General features: G+C 47.2%; 1 protein-coding gene across 14 annotated transcripts in view; it reads right to left on the bottom strand.

The window, feature by feature from the left end:
• AOPEP (aminopeptidase O (putative)) overlaps positions 1-18,872 on the bottom strand; it is a 340,655-nt gene that overhangs the window by 150,998 nt on the left and 170,785 nt on the right. For 13 of the 14 annotated variants that reach the window (XR_005053840.2, XR_012127791.1, XR_012127790.1 and 10 more), the window contains one exon: positions 2,664-2,853. The exons of the other annotated variant lie outside the window; for it this stretch is intronic. Coding sequence is in view for 9 of the 13 variants with exons in the window: in XM_036991161.2 (XP_036847056.2) it covers positions 2,664-2,853 (190 nt within the window). In the remaining 4 variants the exon portion in view is untranslated. The remainder of the gene's footprint in view (positions 1-2,663; positions 2,854-18,872) is intronic. 14 annotated transcript variants of the gene reach the window in all.

Genomic DNA, 18,872 nt, shown 5'->3' with positions numbered 1-18,872 from the left:
GTGAGAGAGGCCTCACCAGCATCCACACCTGTCAGCACCTGACATTGGACTTCTGTTTGAGAAAACAAGTGTCCGTGGTGAAGCCTCCCAGTGTGTGGAATTCTATGGCTGCCTGAGCTGACTTAGATGCCCATGAAGGAGTTGGCACTTTATCCAAGTTGGTGACAAGTACACAATTCAATCCTGCAACTTACTCAATTCACTTCTCCCTTGGGAACGCCACTCCAGGTGGGATGCCAGGTCCTAGCTCCTCATTCGGTGCCTCCCCACCTCCCCTCTGCTGGGCTTTCTGATGCCCAGGGCTGCCAGGCGGTCTTCCGGAAGCACAGGGACCCATGTGCCCTCACACCTCCTTCACCGGTGGGGCCTTCAGCCCCACCCTTCTCCTGCTTGGAAGGGCTGCTGTGGGCACTCAGCAGGGTCTAACAGCAGCTCAGTGCCACCCTTCAAGGCAGGGTGAAAGTGATGGACATGCTGTGGAAATGTTTCCAAGTTTGGAATGTCTCCAAGTGCTGGAAACTGGAATGGCCACTTAGCCTCAGGGGACTGTGTCTCACATACAGAGTCACTGTGTGAACCTTGAAGGCTGAGGAGGTGGGTTAAGGGAAAAAGAAGGATTGAGAAACTTCAACCCCTACTTTCCCTTTGAGGCCCACAACAGTCAACCTCTCCAGGAAGACTTTCTGGATCTGCTCAGACCAGGCCTCTTCCACCTTTGAACTCACATATTCTTGGTGTTTACCTTTCTTTTCTACCTTATTTTCTTCTTGCTTCTACTGTGTACCTCTCTTACCTTCACAACTAGACTCTGGCCTCTTTCTGAGCAGAGCTCTTTCATCCTGTTACCCCTATAGATCTAGCACAGAGTATACACGTGGAGGGCAATCTGTGAGATGCAGCCAGGCTGGCTTCCTGCCTTTTAGTGGAGATGGGTATATTTAGGGATGTCAGAGCAGAACCCAACAACAAGACATAGAAGTGACCCCCTGGAAGTGCAAGCTGGGGAAAGGTGAAGGATGAACGCTCTGGGGATGCAGGAGATGAAGGTCAGAGAGAGCCTCATCAGATGCCTGCAACAGACTTAGGATGACTAGAAAAGCCCAAATCTGATTGTCTCAGGATGGAAGCACCCCAGAGAAGGGATGGCAATAGAGGCACATTTACATTAACCTAGTTAACTCTTGTGGAGTGCCTACTACCTGCAAGCTGGTGTCAACTAAAAAGAAGAAGAGAACAGGAAAGGAGAATCTTATTTCTTGGACATACTGCATTTGGCAAGCTCACTCAAATTCACATATCCCATTCATCCTGCACGTGTGAACATTTTTATACTCATTTTACAAATGAGGAAACTGAGGATCAGAGAGGCTGCATGAGCTATCTACACGCACAAAGCTGTGTACCTCAGAGCTGGGATTCTGAGCCCAGGCCACCTTCAAACCCAGCTCCAAACCTGGCTTTTCCTGGACCTGCCATGTGGCCTCACTTCACCCACTCTGTGTGGCAGGGGACAGAGAGATGTGCTTACCACTAGCTCAACAGCTAAGCTGTGCAGGGGGTGGGGGAGGAGCAAGACACAGCTCCTTTGAAAGAGGTCATCGTCTGGTTGTGAAGATAGAAGGAAGAAGAAAAAAGTAAGGAGAAAAGAGGTAAGTTCATGCCAAATTGTACGGAGTTCAAAGATTCTAGAAGAGTAGTACTGGACTGGAGTGGAAGGATCAGTCTGCGCTATCCAGAGAAAGTGACCTGTAGCTGGTGAGTGAAAAATAAATAGGACTTCAACAGGCAGAAGGGACTTGAACAAAATCATATAGGTATTCACAAAATTGGGAATTTCAGAAAATGTGAACCAGTCTGGGTTGTTAGGGTTAGGGATGATGGGGAAAGGAAAAGACCAAATATTAGTAACCAGAAAATAAGCAGAAAGCAATTTAGCTGACAGATCCTCATTAGAATTGGCAGCCAATCTTTAGAGGTTGTAAACTGGGAGTCTGTTGACCAGGTCTGCCCTCTGGGTATGTTTGGTTATATAACATTTTTAAAATTAGTAAATTTCACACAAAAATCCAGATTTACAACTTCCTTTAAACAACTCAAAGTGTGATCTACATTGAGCCCTCCTTTCAACTGGATAGAGCTGGAGAGCAACTGGACCAAGTTTCCACAGTCCTCACCATTCCCTGAGCTACACCAACTGTTGAACTCTTCATTACTCGCCAGTGGACATCTGTGATCATGATTCCTGATTTACACTTTAATCTCATTATTAAGAAACACAAAACGCAATGTCACCACAAGCATAGCTCATAAGGAATGCTTGAATATGCCCCAGCATGACCTTTTCTTCAGGTCATTGTTCATAGTCCCATATCTAAGTGCCCTCTAAAGAAGCACGTCCCACCATGGTCCGTCGGCTGCATGTTTCTTCACAGCACTCACCACCTGCCATGGTACAGATTTGTTTGCATCTCTGTTCTCTCCCAGGCTGGACTGTGACTCCCATGGGACAGAGACTTCCCTCTCATTGATTCGGCTCCCTCCCCAGAAAACAGAACTGTGCCTAGTGCATTATAAGCATGAATTCGTATATTTTGAATGAATGGATTACTATGAAGAGAACTTGACTCCAGGCAGTGAAATGCTTAGAGTCACTTCAAACCCACCTGCTGTGCTTGGGTCCAGAATACATCTTCCAGGTGAGTGGCGAACCCTTCACTCAGCCACTCCTCCGTCCAGTCACGGGCCCCAATGGCTAGGCCAAACCAGGCATGAGCAATTTCGTGGCAGAGACGGGTCCCACAGAGATGGCGCATTCCTGTCAAGACGCTCTGAGAGAGGAAGATGATGTGTGGGCTGTGGATAACAGGGAGAAAGCACATGGAGTCTTGTTAGAGCCTGCCCTCTGAGCTACCCCATGGCGGCTCTTGCAGTCTGGGAGCCTATTATTACCACAAGCATGCTACATCATGACTTGCAGCTCAGATGCTTTTAGAAATAAAGAAAGTTGCAGTTTACCTTCTGGCAGTGGCTCACATTGCCATTTCTGCCAAGCAGTTGTCTCCATCATCAAACAGCTATTACCTGTAATAAGTAACCTGCACCAGAGTTTTATATGGAAGAAATTATAAGGCAATGGAAACATTTACTCTGAAATGTGGACTGCAGAAGAGCAGGTGTGAGAATGTGAAGCCCACACTGTTAAGACCGTGATCAAAGCAGACCCGTCAGCCAAAACTCCAAGCAGTTTATGAACAAATTGAGAAGTCATGCAGAAGAAGGGAACGAAAAATCTTTCATTTTAGACGGGCTGGTTTGGGAGTTATCAAACTGACAGGAGCTATGGCTGGGTGAGGTTTCCAGGAGAGTCCGATAAAGGCAAAGATTTTCACAGCCATCACTTCCCATCTGCAGAGGCTTCTGTGTGTCCGTGCCATACAACATCAGGAAGGGGAGAGAGTCTGAGAGAGGGAGAGGAATGGGCACTAACCCACCCAGGTGTGCAAACAGCCCCAGGGCTGGCCGCAGCTGGGGAGATTTATCTAATCTTATTTTCCATTCCTGGTTTTAAACCCAAAATACCATGATTAGAATTGCATAGATGAAATGGAGGGGAGGGGGGCTGAAGAAAGAGGCAAACAGAATACCTCCTATGCTTCCATCTTCGGCATGTCATTTATCCAGGACTTGTTTACAACTTATTAATGAAAAATTTGGTCTTAAAAAAAATCCTCTCCTCCATTAATTGAACAAAAGCAGTTGTGAAACCTTTCAAAGTAAGGAACTGCACACACCGACTCTCTCCTTCTAAAGCCATTGGTTTGCCATCATGTCAGCTCTGTGCAGGCCAGTACTGCTTACAGATCTGCCCTCCACCCCCATGGCCACAGCGGAAAAACCCCACCTGGATTTCCCTTGCACAACATCACCCTTCAGCTCAGAGGACTCAACTGAAATCGCCCGAGGCCTGTGTGCCCAAACCAACAGCTTTCATGAAGGAGTAACAGGGCAGGCACACAGACGAAGAGCTCTCACCAGGCTCTCAGCAGAGCCCACCAGAAACCCCAGGAACTGGAAGTGCTCAGGGTATTTAGGGCCCAGCCAGGGGTGCGGCGGGTACCAACAGTAGTTCAGAGCACTAGCTCAGAAAAGAAAAACAGGGAGGGAGGGAGGGAGGGAAGGAAGGAAGGAAGGAAGGAAGGAAGGAGGAGGAAGAAGGCATGCGTGCAGACAGGAAGGAGCTGAGAGGCACAGGAGCTAAGCTCCCTCTTACTGAGAAAGCTGCCCCGTGTAGAAGACAAACTGGGAAGCCCGGCATTTTCAAGTAAATGACCCACTGCTCTGGCATGTGCAACGCTACTAAGAAAAGCCACAGAAATGTACCAAGTAAATAACATTCCAGACATACTGCTGGCCGCATTCACCCTTTTGGCTAAAACAAAACAGAAGTAACTTCAGGCCTTGTAAACGGGCTGAAAGGCAAGCCTGTGTTGGGAGGGTCTGCAACTAGAGACACAGACAGCGCACATGCAGTTAGATGAAGTGTGGGGCTGACCCGTCCATTGAACCCAGGAAGGTTACACAAGCTAATGGCTGAAATCATAGCAAGACTGTTCACAAAGGAAAAGCCTGCCCTCTCTGTGGTGACCAGGCCGTCCCAGTGTGGAAACCTATCCAGAGACCGTTTATGCAAACAATCAAAGTCTGCGCGGGTCTGAAGGAATGCACAAAAGCAGCTGTGTGAGGGTGGCATTTTGTTTTCCTGCCCTTTAATTTTTTTCTCCTCCAAAAGCCTTTGTGGTCTCCACCAGACCCGCCCCACCTGCTGCTGGTTAGCAGACACCACTGCAGCCCTGGTGCCTCTTGGGCTCAGGACGGACCCTGGCATTGCTGGAATGCCCCCCCTGAATTCCCACTTCCCGACCACAATCCTTCCTTCCCACCAGTGATAAACATAAAGGTACTTGCTACTGTCCTCTGAGAAACACCGAGGCTTAAACGTCCTCCTGGATGGGAAGAGCATTCCACCTGGTGTAAACGACCCTGTGATCAGTGGGACACGTGACCTTATCTTGACGAGCAAAGCAATTTTCCAGTTAAGATCCAGACCCCAAATTCTCTTGTACCACCAACCTGCTCCCTAAGGTTGGGTTTACCCGTGGGGCCCTCTGGGCACCTATTTCCCAAGGAAGGAAATGGCTTCTTTCTTAAAACTAAATTAAAAACATCGAATGTGATTTTGGTAACCTTTCTTTAGGGTTGTTAACAAAATTCTGACATAAAAGGACAGAGAAATTCTTTCAAGGAGAATTTCCTCCTTTTCTTTCAACTCCTAAAGGTCAGAATTTCTCAATTAGGTAGAATTTTTAGACTGCTTTTTCCAACAGTGAGTGAAGAAAGCAACAATCATGCTCTTAAGCTCACTTCAGGGAGTAATATTCAATATTCCTTTCTAACAGATAACCTACTTCCTGCCCACCTTCCATACAGAATGAACATTTAGAATTTTCTACTCTGACCTAAACTGATGTGTCCGTCCGCCCCGTGCTCCTCACCCACTCCGAGCTCTCAGAATCTTAGTCGTGGCCCTGCTCAGCCAGCGGCCATCAGTCCCCGCTCTGCCAGGGCCCATTTGTAAGTGGGTTTCCTCTCTGTCCCTGAAAGAGTCTGTGTCAGCCACCTCTACAAATGCCAGATTGTTGGTTCATCATTACACAGGACGCGAGGTGATCACTTCAGTGACATCTTCATCCTAAAAACCAGTTCTTTTATTTTTTTAATCACAAAATGTGTCCTTTTCCCCAAACAAGAGATGGGTGGGAAAGTAATACTTTCACCTCTCAAAGAGCCTGTGTTCTTCATCATAATTCTCTTCCTCTCCCAGCAGCTGAGGATGATGGTTGGGCACAGTGGGGGGAGGGGGGAACTGAGGTGGGGGGCACTGCGATGGGGGAAGGAGGGAGGGATGGGGCACCATGAGTTGGGGAAGCGGGGAGCGGGGGCATCGCAATGGGCGGTGAAGTCTCCTGTCCCCCCCAGGGGACCACCAGGGGGGCTGCCTCCCCACAAACACCACGTGGCACTGCGTGTCTGCTGCCTTGACCCTCGGGGTTAAAGACACCGTTTCTGGTCTGAAAACAGTTTGTCAAGACTGTTCCTCAGGGCTCCATCCCCACAGAGTAGACGGCTGTGCCCCTTAATGGAGAACAGCTTCCCACAGAGGCCAGGGCGCCTTCATTATTCTCAGGAGCCGCTCCAGTCCTTCAGGAAGCATGCAGTTTGGAGCGGAAATGGGGACTTTTATCAGACTTTAAGCAGGGGCTGGGGTGTGATTTACTTCTGCTTTGTCCAGGGAGATGTAGCCAGTGCAGCCCAACTCTTGGCTAGGGGGAGGCCCAAAATTTGGGCTCAGCCCCATTGCTGTCTCAGCAGGTCAGAGCAGGCCGGAGTGGGATCAAGAGGGCAGGAAATTGCTCTTGTTAAGGACCAGGAGAGCCCAAGCCACCCTCCCATTACACTGCAGCAGACCCCAGTTCCCCTCAGGGGCAGAGTCCCTTTTTACACAGACCCTTGGGAGGTGCCTCCAGAAAACAGGCTTATGTTCACCAAGCTTGAGCTTCTTACGGGTTCAAAGTTTTTCACCATCTCAACAACATGTGGACCCCAATATCCCATTATAGAGAGGAAGGAAGGACTGAAATAGCCTCTTTCCCTCCAAAGTCAAACTAGTTCTAAGGGTCTCATAATAACCGTGAAAGCAACTTTTGCTGCATGACTTAATGACCTGCCAATTTAATTTGGACCTCTGAAGTAGGCTCATGTAGCCTCGGGTAATCTGAGAAGGAGGTCAAATCTGCAGTTTCCCCTACCCTTAGGTTCCAAACAGTTTTCTCTTTCGTTCCTCAGGTGTAAAGTGATGTATGCCAGCACTTCCACTGGTGTGTTTACAAATCAAATGCTTAACTCCAGCCCCCTCTTCCCAGTGAAATTCCAAGCCCCTCTCTCCTGGATGCAGTCTAATGGAGGGGACGCATTTGTCCCAAAGGCAAAGGGGTGCCCCTGATGACCTGGAGGGCCACTGCTCCCTCTGATTCTACAACTGCCCAGTATGGACCAGTACCTTCCATTTGCCCCATATGATATCCCACTGTGGTCACATCTTGTAGTCTCAAAAGTGGAGCCTCAGGGGATAGGGGAGTGTTCTTTTGGGGAGGTGGAAACCAGTTCTAAAAGCTTTACTTTCTACTTTGATCAATGTGAGAGAAAAAGCTGACATTAGTTAGTATAAGTGATCCTTCAAGAATTCTAAATAGCAAACAGGCAGTGGACCATCCACTCACTAATCTAAGTGAATTTTCGCTCAAACTGCCAACATGACTACAGCAAAGAGAAGCTGGGGAAACCCAAGGGCCACATTCCAGAGACTTCTACCAAAATCATATCCTCCTTCCAAAGACTCATATTGCTTGAGTGCTTCCTATGTGCTTCACACAGTCCGAGCTCTCAGGCTAGGCACTGAATATTTTTTTTTTTTGAGAGGGCATCTCTCAAATTTATTGATCAAATGGTTGTTAACAACAAAATTCTGTATAGGGGGGTCAATGCTCAATGCACAATCATTAATCCATCTCAAGCCTAATTCTCGTCAGTCTCCAATCTTCTGAAGCATAATGAACAGTTCTTACATGGTGAACGAATTCTTACATAGTGAATAAGTTCTTACATGGTGAACAGTACAAGGGCATTCATCACAGAAACTTCCGGTTTTGATCATGTGTTATGAATTATAAACAATCAGGTCAGATAAGAATATTCGTTTGATTTTTATACTTGATTTATATGTGGATCCCACATTTCTCCCTTTATTATTATTATTATTTTTATTTTTAATAAACTGCTGAAGTGGTAGGTAGATGCAAGATAAAGGTAGAAAACATAGTTTAGTGTTGTAAGAGAGCAAATGTAGATGATCAGGTGTGTGCCTGTAGACTATGTGTTAATCCAAGCTAGATAAGGCCTTAAAACATCCACGGATGCAGATTTCTCTCAAAACAGTGGGGGTGAGGTTCTAAGCCTCACCACTGTTGATCCCCAATTTCTCACCTGCTGGCCCCCCTGCGACTGTGCCTGTCTTAGGTTGTTCCTCCCTTGAGGAATCTTACCTGTCTCTGGCTAACCAGTCATCTTCTGGAGCCATACAGGGAGATGTAAAGTTGGTAAGTGAGAGAGAAGCCATATTGTTTGAGAAGGTTAGCTTTTTACTTCTTTGCAGATTTATGCCCTGTGGCTTCTATGCCCAGCACTTGTCTCGAGATATCTTTACCACCTGGAGGAATTATGATACTCGGTAAATTCGATATGAGACAGGAATTCTATTTAAGGGTTGTAATTAGGAAGGAAGAAGAAAAGCTATAGAGGTAGCATATGAAAGAAAACATGGGAGGATTGATTATTTCTTTGCCATATCTTCTTGTAGAGTACCTTAAGCATGTATAGGTTTTAAACTACTAACTACCTTGTAGGCACTGAATTTTATATACATCATTTCATTTAATCTAGCCCACACCAGAGGAGATTGATTTCATTATTATCCCCATTTAACAGATGATGGAAGTGAGGCACAGAGAGGTAGAGTAAGGAGCTCAAGGCAGAGCTCACATACCTGGCAAGTAACGGAGCAGGTGTGTCTACTGCTGACCCTGAAGCTAGCTCACTCTGGCCTGCTCTGCCCAGGGCCATTGGATTTAGACCAGTGACTCTGGCTAGCACCCATGTGTACCAGCACCAAGCCCAGCAGTGCAATGATCATCACGCCTCCTTGAGCTCCATCTTCAGAGTCTAGCCAGGGGAAGACGCCAGCCATGACTGGGACCTCTGTTCCCTACATTTATACCATCGCCATAGAACCGGCCCGGGGCTACCAGACCTCTTGATCCGCAAAGCCTCTGCCTCTCCCTTGTGAGAAGGGAGGTAGAGAGGAAGAGCAAAGCAGGAGGAGCTCACTACGCCTCTGCTGATGCCCCCAAAGAGCCCGGAGTCCTGAACGCAATACCTGCTGCTTCTTAACCCTGTCCTATGCCAGGAGTCCCCACAAGGCAGGTCACCGTAAGGGGATGCTTAGATAAGCAGGTGCCGGGTGCTTAGAGATGGGTCCCTAAGGACAATTCCAGGAGCCCTCAAGGGGAATACACCTGAGTACCTACTGTCTCCCCCTGGCCTCTATTGCTCACGCATTTTTACTAAAGCTTGACTTTTCATTTTCCTAAATAGAACGATTTTTAGAGCACTTTTAGGCCCACAGCAAAACTGAGCATAAGTTATAGAGATTTCCCACATGCCCCCTTACCCCACACACATACAACACCCCCACAGGAAGGGTGCATTTATTACAATTAATAAGTATCATCACCAAGAGCCTGTAGTTTACATCAGACCTTATTCTTGGTGTGATACATTCTAAGGGTTTTTGACAAATGAATAACACAGGAATCTACCATTATATTATACACAGTGGTCTCACTGTTCTAAAAAACACCTAATTTTTTTCAAGAAGACATGGTTTAAAGGTCATAAATTCAAACGGCTTCAGGTGCCAAGACACAACAAAACAAGGAAAGTGAGTAACAAGATGGGGAAAGGAGACAATAGGTGAAGTAGATGAGGAGGGGAGGGGGGAGGGGAGGAGGAGACGGAGAGGGGAGGAGCCGGGGAGAGGAGGAGATGGGGGAGGGGAGGAGGAGACATGGAGGGGAAGAGGGGACTGGGAGGGGAGAAGCCGGGGAGGGGAGGAGGGAATTGGGGGAGGGGAGGAGTAGATGGGGGAGGGGAGGAGGGGATGGGGGAGGGGAGGAGGAGATGGGGAAAGGAGAGGGAGGAGGGGATTGGGGGAGGGGGGAGGAGGTAGGGGAGGGGGAGGAGGTGGGAGAGGGGAGGAGGGGTGGGGGAGGGGATGGGGAAGGGGAGAGGATGGGGGAGGGGAGGAGGAGACGGTGGGGGGAGGGGAGGAGGTGGGAGAGGGAAGAAGGGGATTGGGGGAGGGGAGGAGTGGGGGAGGAGGGGATGGGGGAGGGGAGGAGGAGATGGGGAAAGGAGACGGAGGAGGGGATTGGGGAAGGGGAGGAGGAGGTGGGGGAGGGGAGGAGGGGTAGTGGAGGGGAGGAGTGGGGGAGGAGGGGATGGGGGAAGGGAGGAGGGGGTGAGGGAGGGTGGAGGGAATGGGGGAGGGGGTGAGGCAGGGGAGGAGGGAGGGGAGGAGGGGGTGGGGGAGGGGAGGGGAAGAGGGGAGGGGGAGGGGAGGAGGGGAAGGGGGAGGGGAGGAGATGGGGGAAGCAGAGAAGGTAAAGTGGGAAACATGTATAATGAAGACATCAGATTACAAAAGGAAGGTGGTAGATAAGACCTCCTGTACCCCCATCTCCCCTCTTTTCCCGGTCTCCTCCACTCCCGCATCTCCTCCTCCACTACTGGAAGTAGATAACAAGATGAAGTAGAAAATGAGAATAGAGGGGCAGTAACAATATAGGGAAAAAGGTGACAGTGAAGGGAAGTAGAAAATAACAGGCTACAGACAACAATTTTGAAACACACTATGCCAAAGCACGTACACCTATGGATGGGAGCTACAAGTTTACGATCTCTGAGTGAAAGCAGCTGCCTTGAGCAGCTGCCTTGGGAGAAGCCCGTGGCTTTGCTGCACACTGAGGTGTACTACCGATGCCTGGAGCCCAGCAGCGTCCCATGTGGGTGCTCATGTGAGATGGGGCAAGGCTCTAAAGCTCAGCACAGATGGCAGCTGGGAGGAGAGAGGGCTCCTTGTGAGGCACAAGGAGGGAACAGGTGTGGCACTGGGGACTCAAAAACAGTTGTGCCTACATGATAATTCTGTTTGTGTTGGCCTTTGCCTGTGACTAGCAGGGAAAATAACAGTGAGGCAATGACAACACACAGGAACCACCTCTGGCTCTAGAAAACAGAGACCACCATTGGAAGGGTGCTCAGCTACCCATAAACAGAGTGGTGGACACATCCTTTCCACCCCACCGGCCAACTCGTCCACGGAAAGCACCACCTAGAGCCGAGCCCTGCGCGCCCGGCGAGGCAGTGCAGGCCCTCAGTGGGCACGAGGTGGTGACGGAACTCAGGCTGCTCTGCCTGGAAGGTGGCGCTGTCGGCAAGGAGGGGTTAGGCTCGCCTGAAAAGCTAACAAAAGCCGCGTGGATGCCTCAGGTATTAAAGCTACACAATCAGAGGCAGAACCAGAATTTGAGTGATGCTTTTCCTTTTGAATCTTAAGGTACATATTCAACCTAAGGGGTCTTTAGATTCTTAAAGATGAGAACAAAAAAATAACTCTTCTGTGGGGAAGTCACTGAACACTGGTGTTTTGGATGCCGGGGACACACCCATACCCAAACTACATGAACAATATTTACCGCAGCTGAACAGGTCTTTTAAATCATCTCTAAATTATTTATGAATCGGGAACCGTGCATTTACTGCATGATCTGGAGAACTCCTTTGGTGAGTAATTACCAATTAAAACAGGCTGGCAGCCTCCACTGGACTGCATGGGCGCATGTGACCTCTCCTCTCTCTCACAGCCCCCTACTCCCGCCCTCCCCACCCAGGGTGATGATGTTTGTTCCCATAAAAAGAGCTAATAAAATTAGCTTCCCCTGTAATACAGGAAAAATCTTTATTTAGTAAAATAATGCATCTTTGCTTCATTCCCAGGATGGCAATAAAATGGCACAACTGAGAACCATAATAGCTCATCCTGTTGGTTTTCACTGCACGTACAAGTCCATCTTTTGTGGTCATGTGGAAGTCTGGAAGGCTGCTTCAAGAAGGGACACATCTGGGTAATTTGCACCACCCTCCACAAGAGCACTGTGGTCACACACTCCTTTAACCAGAGTGCGAGCACCCTTTGGGTCCGCAGACCATGTCTTCCACATTTCTTATCTTGAGAAAGAAATTGTGGGCATGTCCCAAAGGGTACTCAGCACCTAAAGTAACAAGGGGGGCATCAGGTGCCCCTACAGCTGAGAACACAGCTGGGACTCCCAGTCAGGCTCCGTGGGAACCAGAACACACCCAAGATGTAGTCAGAACATTTAAGTGGTGTGCTGAGGCCTGGCGGAGACACACGAGACGTCTGTACGCATGGTGTCTGCACAGCCCTAGGCCTGGACACGGCAGGGACCCACAGACGGACAGTCCTGGAAGCAGATGCTGGTGCGGAAGATGGCACACGTTTACCCTGCCTGCAGATCTGAAATTCCAAAGCTACCTTAGGGCCTAGAGTGTCAGAACCAGTTCTGTAGCCACATCAAAGTCAGATCCTGGAGAAGACACTGAAGGAAGCTGAGTTCAAGTATTCCCTGACAGCTGGTGGAGAAACAGGAGAGGAAGAACACAGTGTCGATGACAGTAAACTCCTAGATGTTGCTTATTCGCCCCCAGGCACAGTACTTTATGTTCACTGCCTTGTTCAATTCTGGCAATACCCCATGAGAGAGAGATTATTATTATCTTCACTTTACACACAAGTAAACCAAGCTACAGAGAAGCTACATCGTTTGTCCAAGATCCCATAGTTAGTATGTGTCACAGCTAATTCGAACACAGGAAGCCTGGCTCATATTCCTGTTTGCTTGATCAACATCAGCTTGTTTCAGAAGCACCTAGATATAGGATGGGTCAATAAATACAAGCTGCCCATGGAAATCTGAATTTCTGATGAACCGCTCTCCACCACTCCCTCCTGTCCTCCCACCACTGGCTGAGTCCACTTGTCATTTACAATCACGTGTGTGCTTTCCCATCTCCCTTTTCTCACAGCAGGATTAGGAGAAAAGTGAATTGTCTTCTATTCATGTCTCCATCAAAAGTAGGCAGAGAGGATAAGAATTTCATAGAGAATTCTTTACCAGGCGCTTATTTACATCTGCTGCCTGACTCCTTATAGGCACGTGGATTTAAGCTCTGGTTTAGTTTTTCTTATGAGAAATTCTACTATCAACCCTGCTGATGGCTATAAAATGATTGAGCAAACTTTCACTTGGAGGGGGCGCAGACATCTTCAGCCTAGTTCAAGTCAGTCACTACAAATTCCATATTACAAAGACAGAATTAATTAGGTTTACTGTAGTTTTGAAATCCAAACACAGTTTCAATTATTACTAGTCACTAATGACTTATAATAAAGGCAGAGCTTGTTATCTAAGCAAACAACTGGCATGTCTGTTTAAAGTGTAAATAGAAAAAAAACTCATGAATTAAATGAATGAATTGATGATTGTTCTCCTGGCTGTAAAGGAAGCATTCAGCTGCCACAATATATATCACCACTCTTGTGAAAAGGATCAGCCTGCTCAAATTATCTTTATCTGGTCAGAGATATTCTTAGCAGTGGCTTACAAGTAAATGTCTCTGAATTTTGAACAGTGCCCTACCATATCAGTAAGAGCCATGAAGGATAAGGATCACCTGGTATTGGGAGTTCACAAATAACTGAGCTTTTTAAAACAATAGCCATATTCAAATAGTGAATCTGTGGCATCTTACTACACTGATAGACAGTGACTGCAATGGGGTATGGGTGGGGGCTTGACAATATGAGTAAATGTAGTAACCACAATGTTTTTTCATGTGAAACCTTCATAAGAGTCTATATCAATAATACCTTAATAAAAAAAATTTATTGTTTATTTTTTATTTTATTTGATACATCAAAATGGAGAAAAAAAAAACAATAGCCATATTTCCCAGTCTCAGTGTGGGACTCTGAACAGACCAATGCAGCATCCCTGTGGAGGTAAAGGGACAATATGTCTCATATTTAACAGGGTGTTCCTAGAAAGTCTGGGACAGATGGTCATTCTCAGGTATTGAGCTTAACAGCAGTTCCCTTTAAAAGGTAATAAACCTCACCAGAACCAAAAACAAACAAAAGGTTTTGCTCTCCAAAGTCTCCTGGTTTAAACTAACCTTTCATTTAAAATTACAAGTCCTGCATTTCTTCTCTCTAAATGGCATGCACCATGTTTACTCAATATCTATAGCTATATTCCATTTCTCTGCAATTGTTCCCTTGATCTGTCATTCCTTGGATGTGTACACCAAGGTGAAATTACTTAGAAGGAACTCCTCTCCTTCTAAATAATTCTTTAGTGCCCACGTCCCCATTTTTGGGTGGCTGCCTTCTCGTGATTAGAATGGGGTCTGGATCTGTTTGGAATATATTCAGATGCAGATAACAGAAAAGACAGCTAACACTGGCACACACACTAGTATAACAAGAGCCCTGCGGGTGTGGGGGTGGGGGGCTGCTGGGGTTGTTCAGTGACTCATCAATGCAGGCAGAGCCCGGGTCTGTGTTCCGCTCCACTGTCCTCACTATGTCCACGCTCCTCCTAAGGCTTGCAGCTTCACGATCGCAAGTTGGCCGCTGCAGCACCAGTCACGTTCATGTTCAAGAAAAGGTGGAAGAGGAAGGGTGCTGTGCCAGCGATAGCCATCTCTTTCATCAGGGAAGCAAACTATTCCTAGAAAGCTCATAGCAAATTTCCAAGCCTAGTTACCCCAAGCTATACGGCAACATGAGAGAGATTCTGGCTTTCTGTTTCTATGGTAGAGTTAAGCAGTAAGAAAGGGTTTGCTTATTGGTATTGGGTTCATCAGTCCACAGGTGGACTACAGCACCCTAGTGTAGCCCTCTTTCTCATAAAGATTAGAGGCATTCCTTGGGTCTTCCAGAATGCAAAGACTTTAGGAAGGAAGAATATACTAAAATAATTCACACTAAAGTATTAGTATCTATCTCTAAATTTCTCTAGACAGGAGGCATTCTGAACTGAGGACTGTGGGATGGGCACATAAGTGTTCTTCAAAGACATGGTCTACCTATTTCCCAGCTTAGCCTGATGCTGCCTGGCATTTGGGTTTTTATTTACCTTCTTACTCTCCATGGAAGACTGAAAGCCTATTAAAGTTAAAGGCAATACATGTATGTTATAGCGGTTTAAGAACTCAGGCTATGGGGACAGAACCCTGGGTTTGACTCATGACTTTCTCTTTACCAGTTGCATCATTTGATCCATTTTCTATGGCTGCTGAAACAAATTACCACATATTCAGTGGCTTAAAACAACACAACTTTACCATTTTACAGTTCTGCAGGTCAGAAGCCCAACATGGGTCTCACTGGATAAAAATCTATATTGTACAAGTCAGGGCACTGATCCTTGTGTGTGTCAGTGGGAGGTGATGGAAAGGGGTCTTTTGGGGTGTTGATCACATTCTATTTCTTGATCAGGGTCCTAGTTATAGAGGCGTGTTCAGTTTGTGAGCATTTGACCAATTATATACTTAAGATATGCACTTTTCTGCATGTATTGTATTTCAGTGAACAGGTTAAAAATAAACAGACAAACACACAAACAAACATTTTGGGAGGTCTCATTTTCTCCTTGGAGAAATCAAGGCAAAGATTAAACCAGAGTCCCGTCAGTAGGGGCAGAAATAAGACTAGAGACTGGGCAGCCTGCCCTGAGTCTTCAAGCTCAGTGTTCTCACAACTGGAGAACACTATGTCCATTTATATGTCCATATAAAATGCCACTAATTTTATATATACATATTTATATATGTAATATAGAAATCTCTTGAGAAAAAAAATTTTACTTTGCTTTTACTAGAATCACATTTCTCCTGAAGGGAAAGGTACTTTGTATCTTTCAGACCCACCTGTGAGAACAGAATGGGTACTGTCACAGACCCATTTCTTCAGGCACACTGGAAAACATGCCACAATAACAAACCCTCCTCCATCCTGGCCAGCTGGAAAATTACGTTATGACTGAAATGACATCATTCACCTACGACACTGAGCCAGCGTCTGCTCTAGGAAATGTGGGTGAGGCAGCGACAGCATGGATATGAATGCCACTTGGCAATGAACCCCACCCTTTTTATTAGCAAAAGGCTTTTTTACTGCCATGACATTTTGAAAATGAAACTGCAGCTGTACCTCTGAGGCTGTTGATCACCCAACATCCCTTATCACTGAAACTAACCACACTGGCTGACAAGACAGGAGTGGGGGTGAGGGCGAGCTCCTTTCAAGTAACAAGGCCCAAGCAGAAAGCCAGGAGCTGGCCTGGGCCGGGCCAGGACAGTGGTGGCTCCCAGGGGGGTTTAGTGTTCCCTCTATTTTACCAGTGTTTCTCAAGGGACCTCTAGTAGTAGCCGTAAAAATAACAGCATAAAGAATAGTAACAATCGCATTCTCTGAGGTAGAATACTGATGTTTTGTAACATAATACTCTCAAAAAAACCCAGTGTGTTACCTAGCAAACATAACATCAGGCCAGGGCCCTGACCCTCTTCTGTCTCTTCAACTTTTAAGACAGATGGCATTAAATTGCTGATAACTGATCATTTTCAAAATGGTCAAAATGGGCGACGCCATATGGCTCATCTAACAGACCATCCCTCCCCAACCAAAAATTCTTCTGTGCAGAAACGTCATAGCAGTCCCACTATGGACAAGTGCACCTGAGAGGTCCTGTACAGATGGCACCGCGTTGTCCTGGGAAAGAGCTGGAAAGGTCAGTGTCCCAATCAGCACCCTCTCTGCCCTTTGCCTGCTCATTATGAAACCAGGTGCCTGAGGTTAGGGACAGACCCTCAAGTCAACAGCAGGAGCAGTGGGTGCAGGGAGCCTGGAGCAGCAACTCCCCTCAAGCCTCAAGGAGAGCTGACCAGGTCCACAGGCCACCTGAGACCCACATGCACACCTGGAAGCCAGAGGAGCTAGGCTGGGACATGACCACGGAGAAGCTGAATCCCAGCTGGGTAGCATGGTTTCAGCCCACCAGCCTGCCACAGGGGGCTGGCCCAGCATTCATGCCGGCCCAGTGGACTAAGGCACTACGTGGGCCCAGGGCCTAGCGGGAGACAGCACAGTCTCAGAGCCACAGCCCATAGGGGGGACACACGTGTCATACCTGTTTAGCCAGCTGTCAGGAAGGCTCTGGGAAAGGGCACTGGTTTGTTTTCATGGAGGCCTGGGGGTGAGGAGGGAGGGGGAGAGTGTGAGAGTGCAGTGAGGAGAGCGTCAGCCCATTGGCAGGGAAGGGGCAGGGACACGCGGATCCAAAGCCCTACACAGAACGTGGCTCACGGAGGGGAGGTGGCCTGGGGTGGACAGACGAGCTGACATTGAAGCTGGAGAAGGTGAGAGGCTGGTTCTGGAATCCCTGGGCAGACCCGACAGGGTTCTTAGAGGCCCATTGCTTGCCACTGTGCCTATGAGAAAACAGGCAGCTCACTTGTTCCACGTGGTGGGAGGTGCCTGTGTGCCACAGCTGATTCACATCAGACACAAGTCTACAAGATGTTTAATTCAAAACTGTTTTTGCAAAATCCCCATCACAGCAGAACCAGCGGAGCCCCCTTGCCCAAAACTGGTGGCTCCCTCCCAACCTGAGCATGCCATGGTCTGCAGCCACTCACAAAGGCTCTGACACAGGTGTTCCACCTCATCGCAGCAGCCGCCTTCTAGGGCACTTACTCTGGGGAGACTTGACTTCTCTTCTGCTGACAAAGGGCTGCCCTCCCTTAAGGGAAGTTTCAACCACAGCAGTTCTCCGTTTTTCTTCACCAGTTTCACGTGGGAGGAAAATAACACCAAACAAGAAAAAGAAAACACTTCCTACCATTTTCTAAGTATAAGTGTCATATTTTTCACAGTTGTGTAACTATAACGGCTTACCTGTTTTCAAATTTTCTTTCTTGTTCTTTCATTCATCTTTTTAAGGCTCTGAAAATTCCCCTTTGGGCTGAACACTTCTGTGGAAAGAAAACCTGGCATAAAGAAAACTTGGATTATGCAGGAGTGTGTCCATGCAGGGAACCGTAACTACAGCATTTGCTTTTGCAAACACTGTAACATGTGAAATAAAATATTAATAGCCATTACGTCAGTTCTTTTGAGAACAGACTTGAGTCACAGCTTTTGTGTGGCGTGATTTCCACACATGCGCCTCACTGCGAATACTGCTCATGTTACCAGGCAATGGGCGCCTCAAAGCCTGAGACTGAGCCGAGGGAGTTTTTATTCCATAATGTCATGGGCAATGTTGCTTATTTTGGCAACCAAGTTCAGTTCTCCTGAATTTACCACCTATTACCCATTTGAAGACTAACCACCTAAGTACATACTAGGAAGGTTGGCAAAATTATTTTTTTAACTTAGAAAGGAAAATATTAGAATAAAACTAACATCTCTGTTACTTATCAGCAGCTAGATGTGCAGTCACTCAGCTGAACTCTTTGATACTCGAAAGCAAACTATTTGTGTTAAAGGTGTATTTCCAGTGCCTCCTATTTGTGCATTCCAAATGGACATGGTCAGGTTTTAAACTTGGCATGGACAGTGTTAAGTGTGCCAAAGGCATCCATCTTCCCAGGGCTGGGCGGGAGGGCTGGTTTCCCTTCTCTCTGCTTTTCCACTGTCTTCTTGAAAAGCTTTAGGTTCTTAGTGGTCTAATAACCAACTGTTTGACAGTTTTGTGTATGATGATTATGTAGCTGAGTTAAATCAAGAAAAAAGTCAAGTGCCTACCCCATACCTGGCACACAGTAAACCTGTCACAAATGTTAGTCCCTCTCTCTTACTCTCTCTTAGATAGCTAAGAGCTTTCAAGTCCATGTGTAGAATTGATTCTTCAAATCCCCATGAGATAATGTAAAGTGAACATTCTGCTTTTATTGGCAGGGGGCCGGGAGGGAGAGGATGGTTAATTTACTCCTCCAGACAGGACTCTGGCACTGTCAGGAACCAGCTCTCTTGGCCACAGCTTAGTGGC

The sequence above is a fragment of the Manis javanica genome, chromosome 2, assembly GCF_040802235.1.
Source record: "Manis javanica isolate MJ-LG chromosome 2, MJ_LKY, whole genome shotgun sequence".
Taxonomy (NCBI): domain Eukaryota; kingdom Metazoa; phylum Chordata; class Mammalia; order Pholidota; family Manidae; genus Manis; species Manis javanica.
The sequence above is the reverse complement of the archived record's forward strand: the minus strand, read 5'-3'. Positions and strand labels throughout refer to the sequence as shown.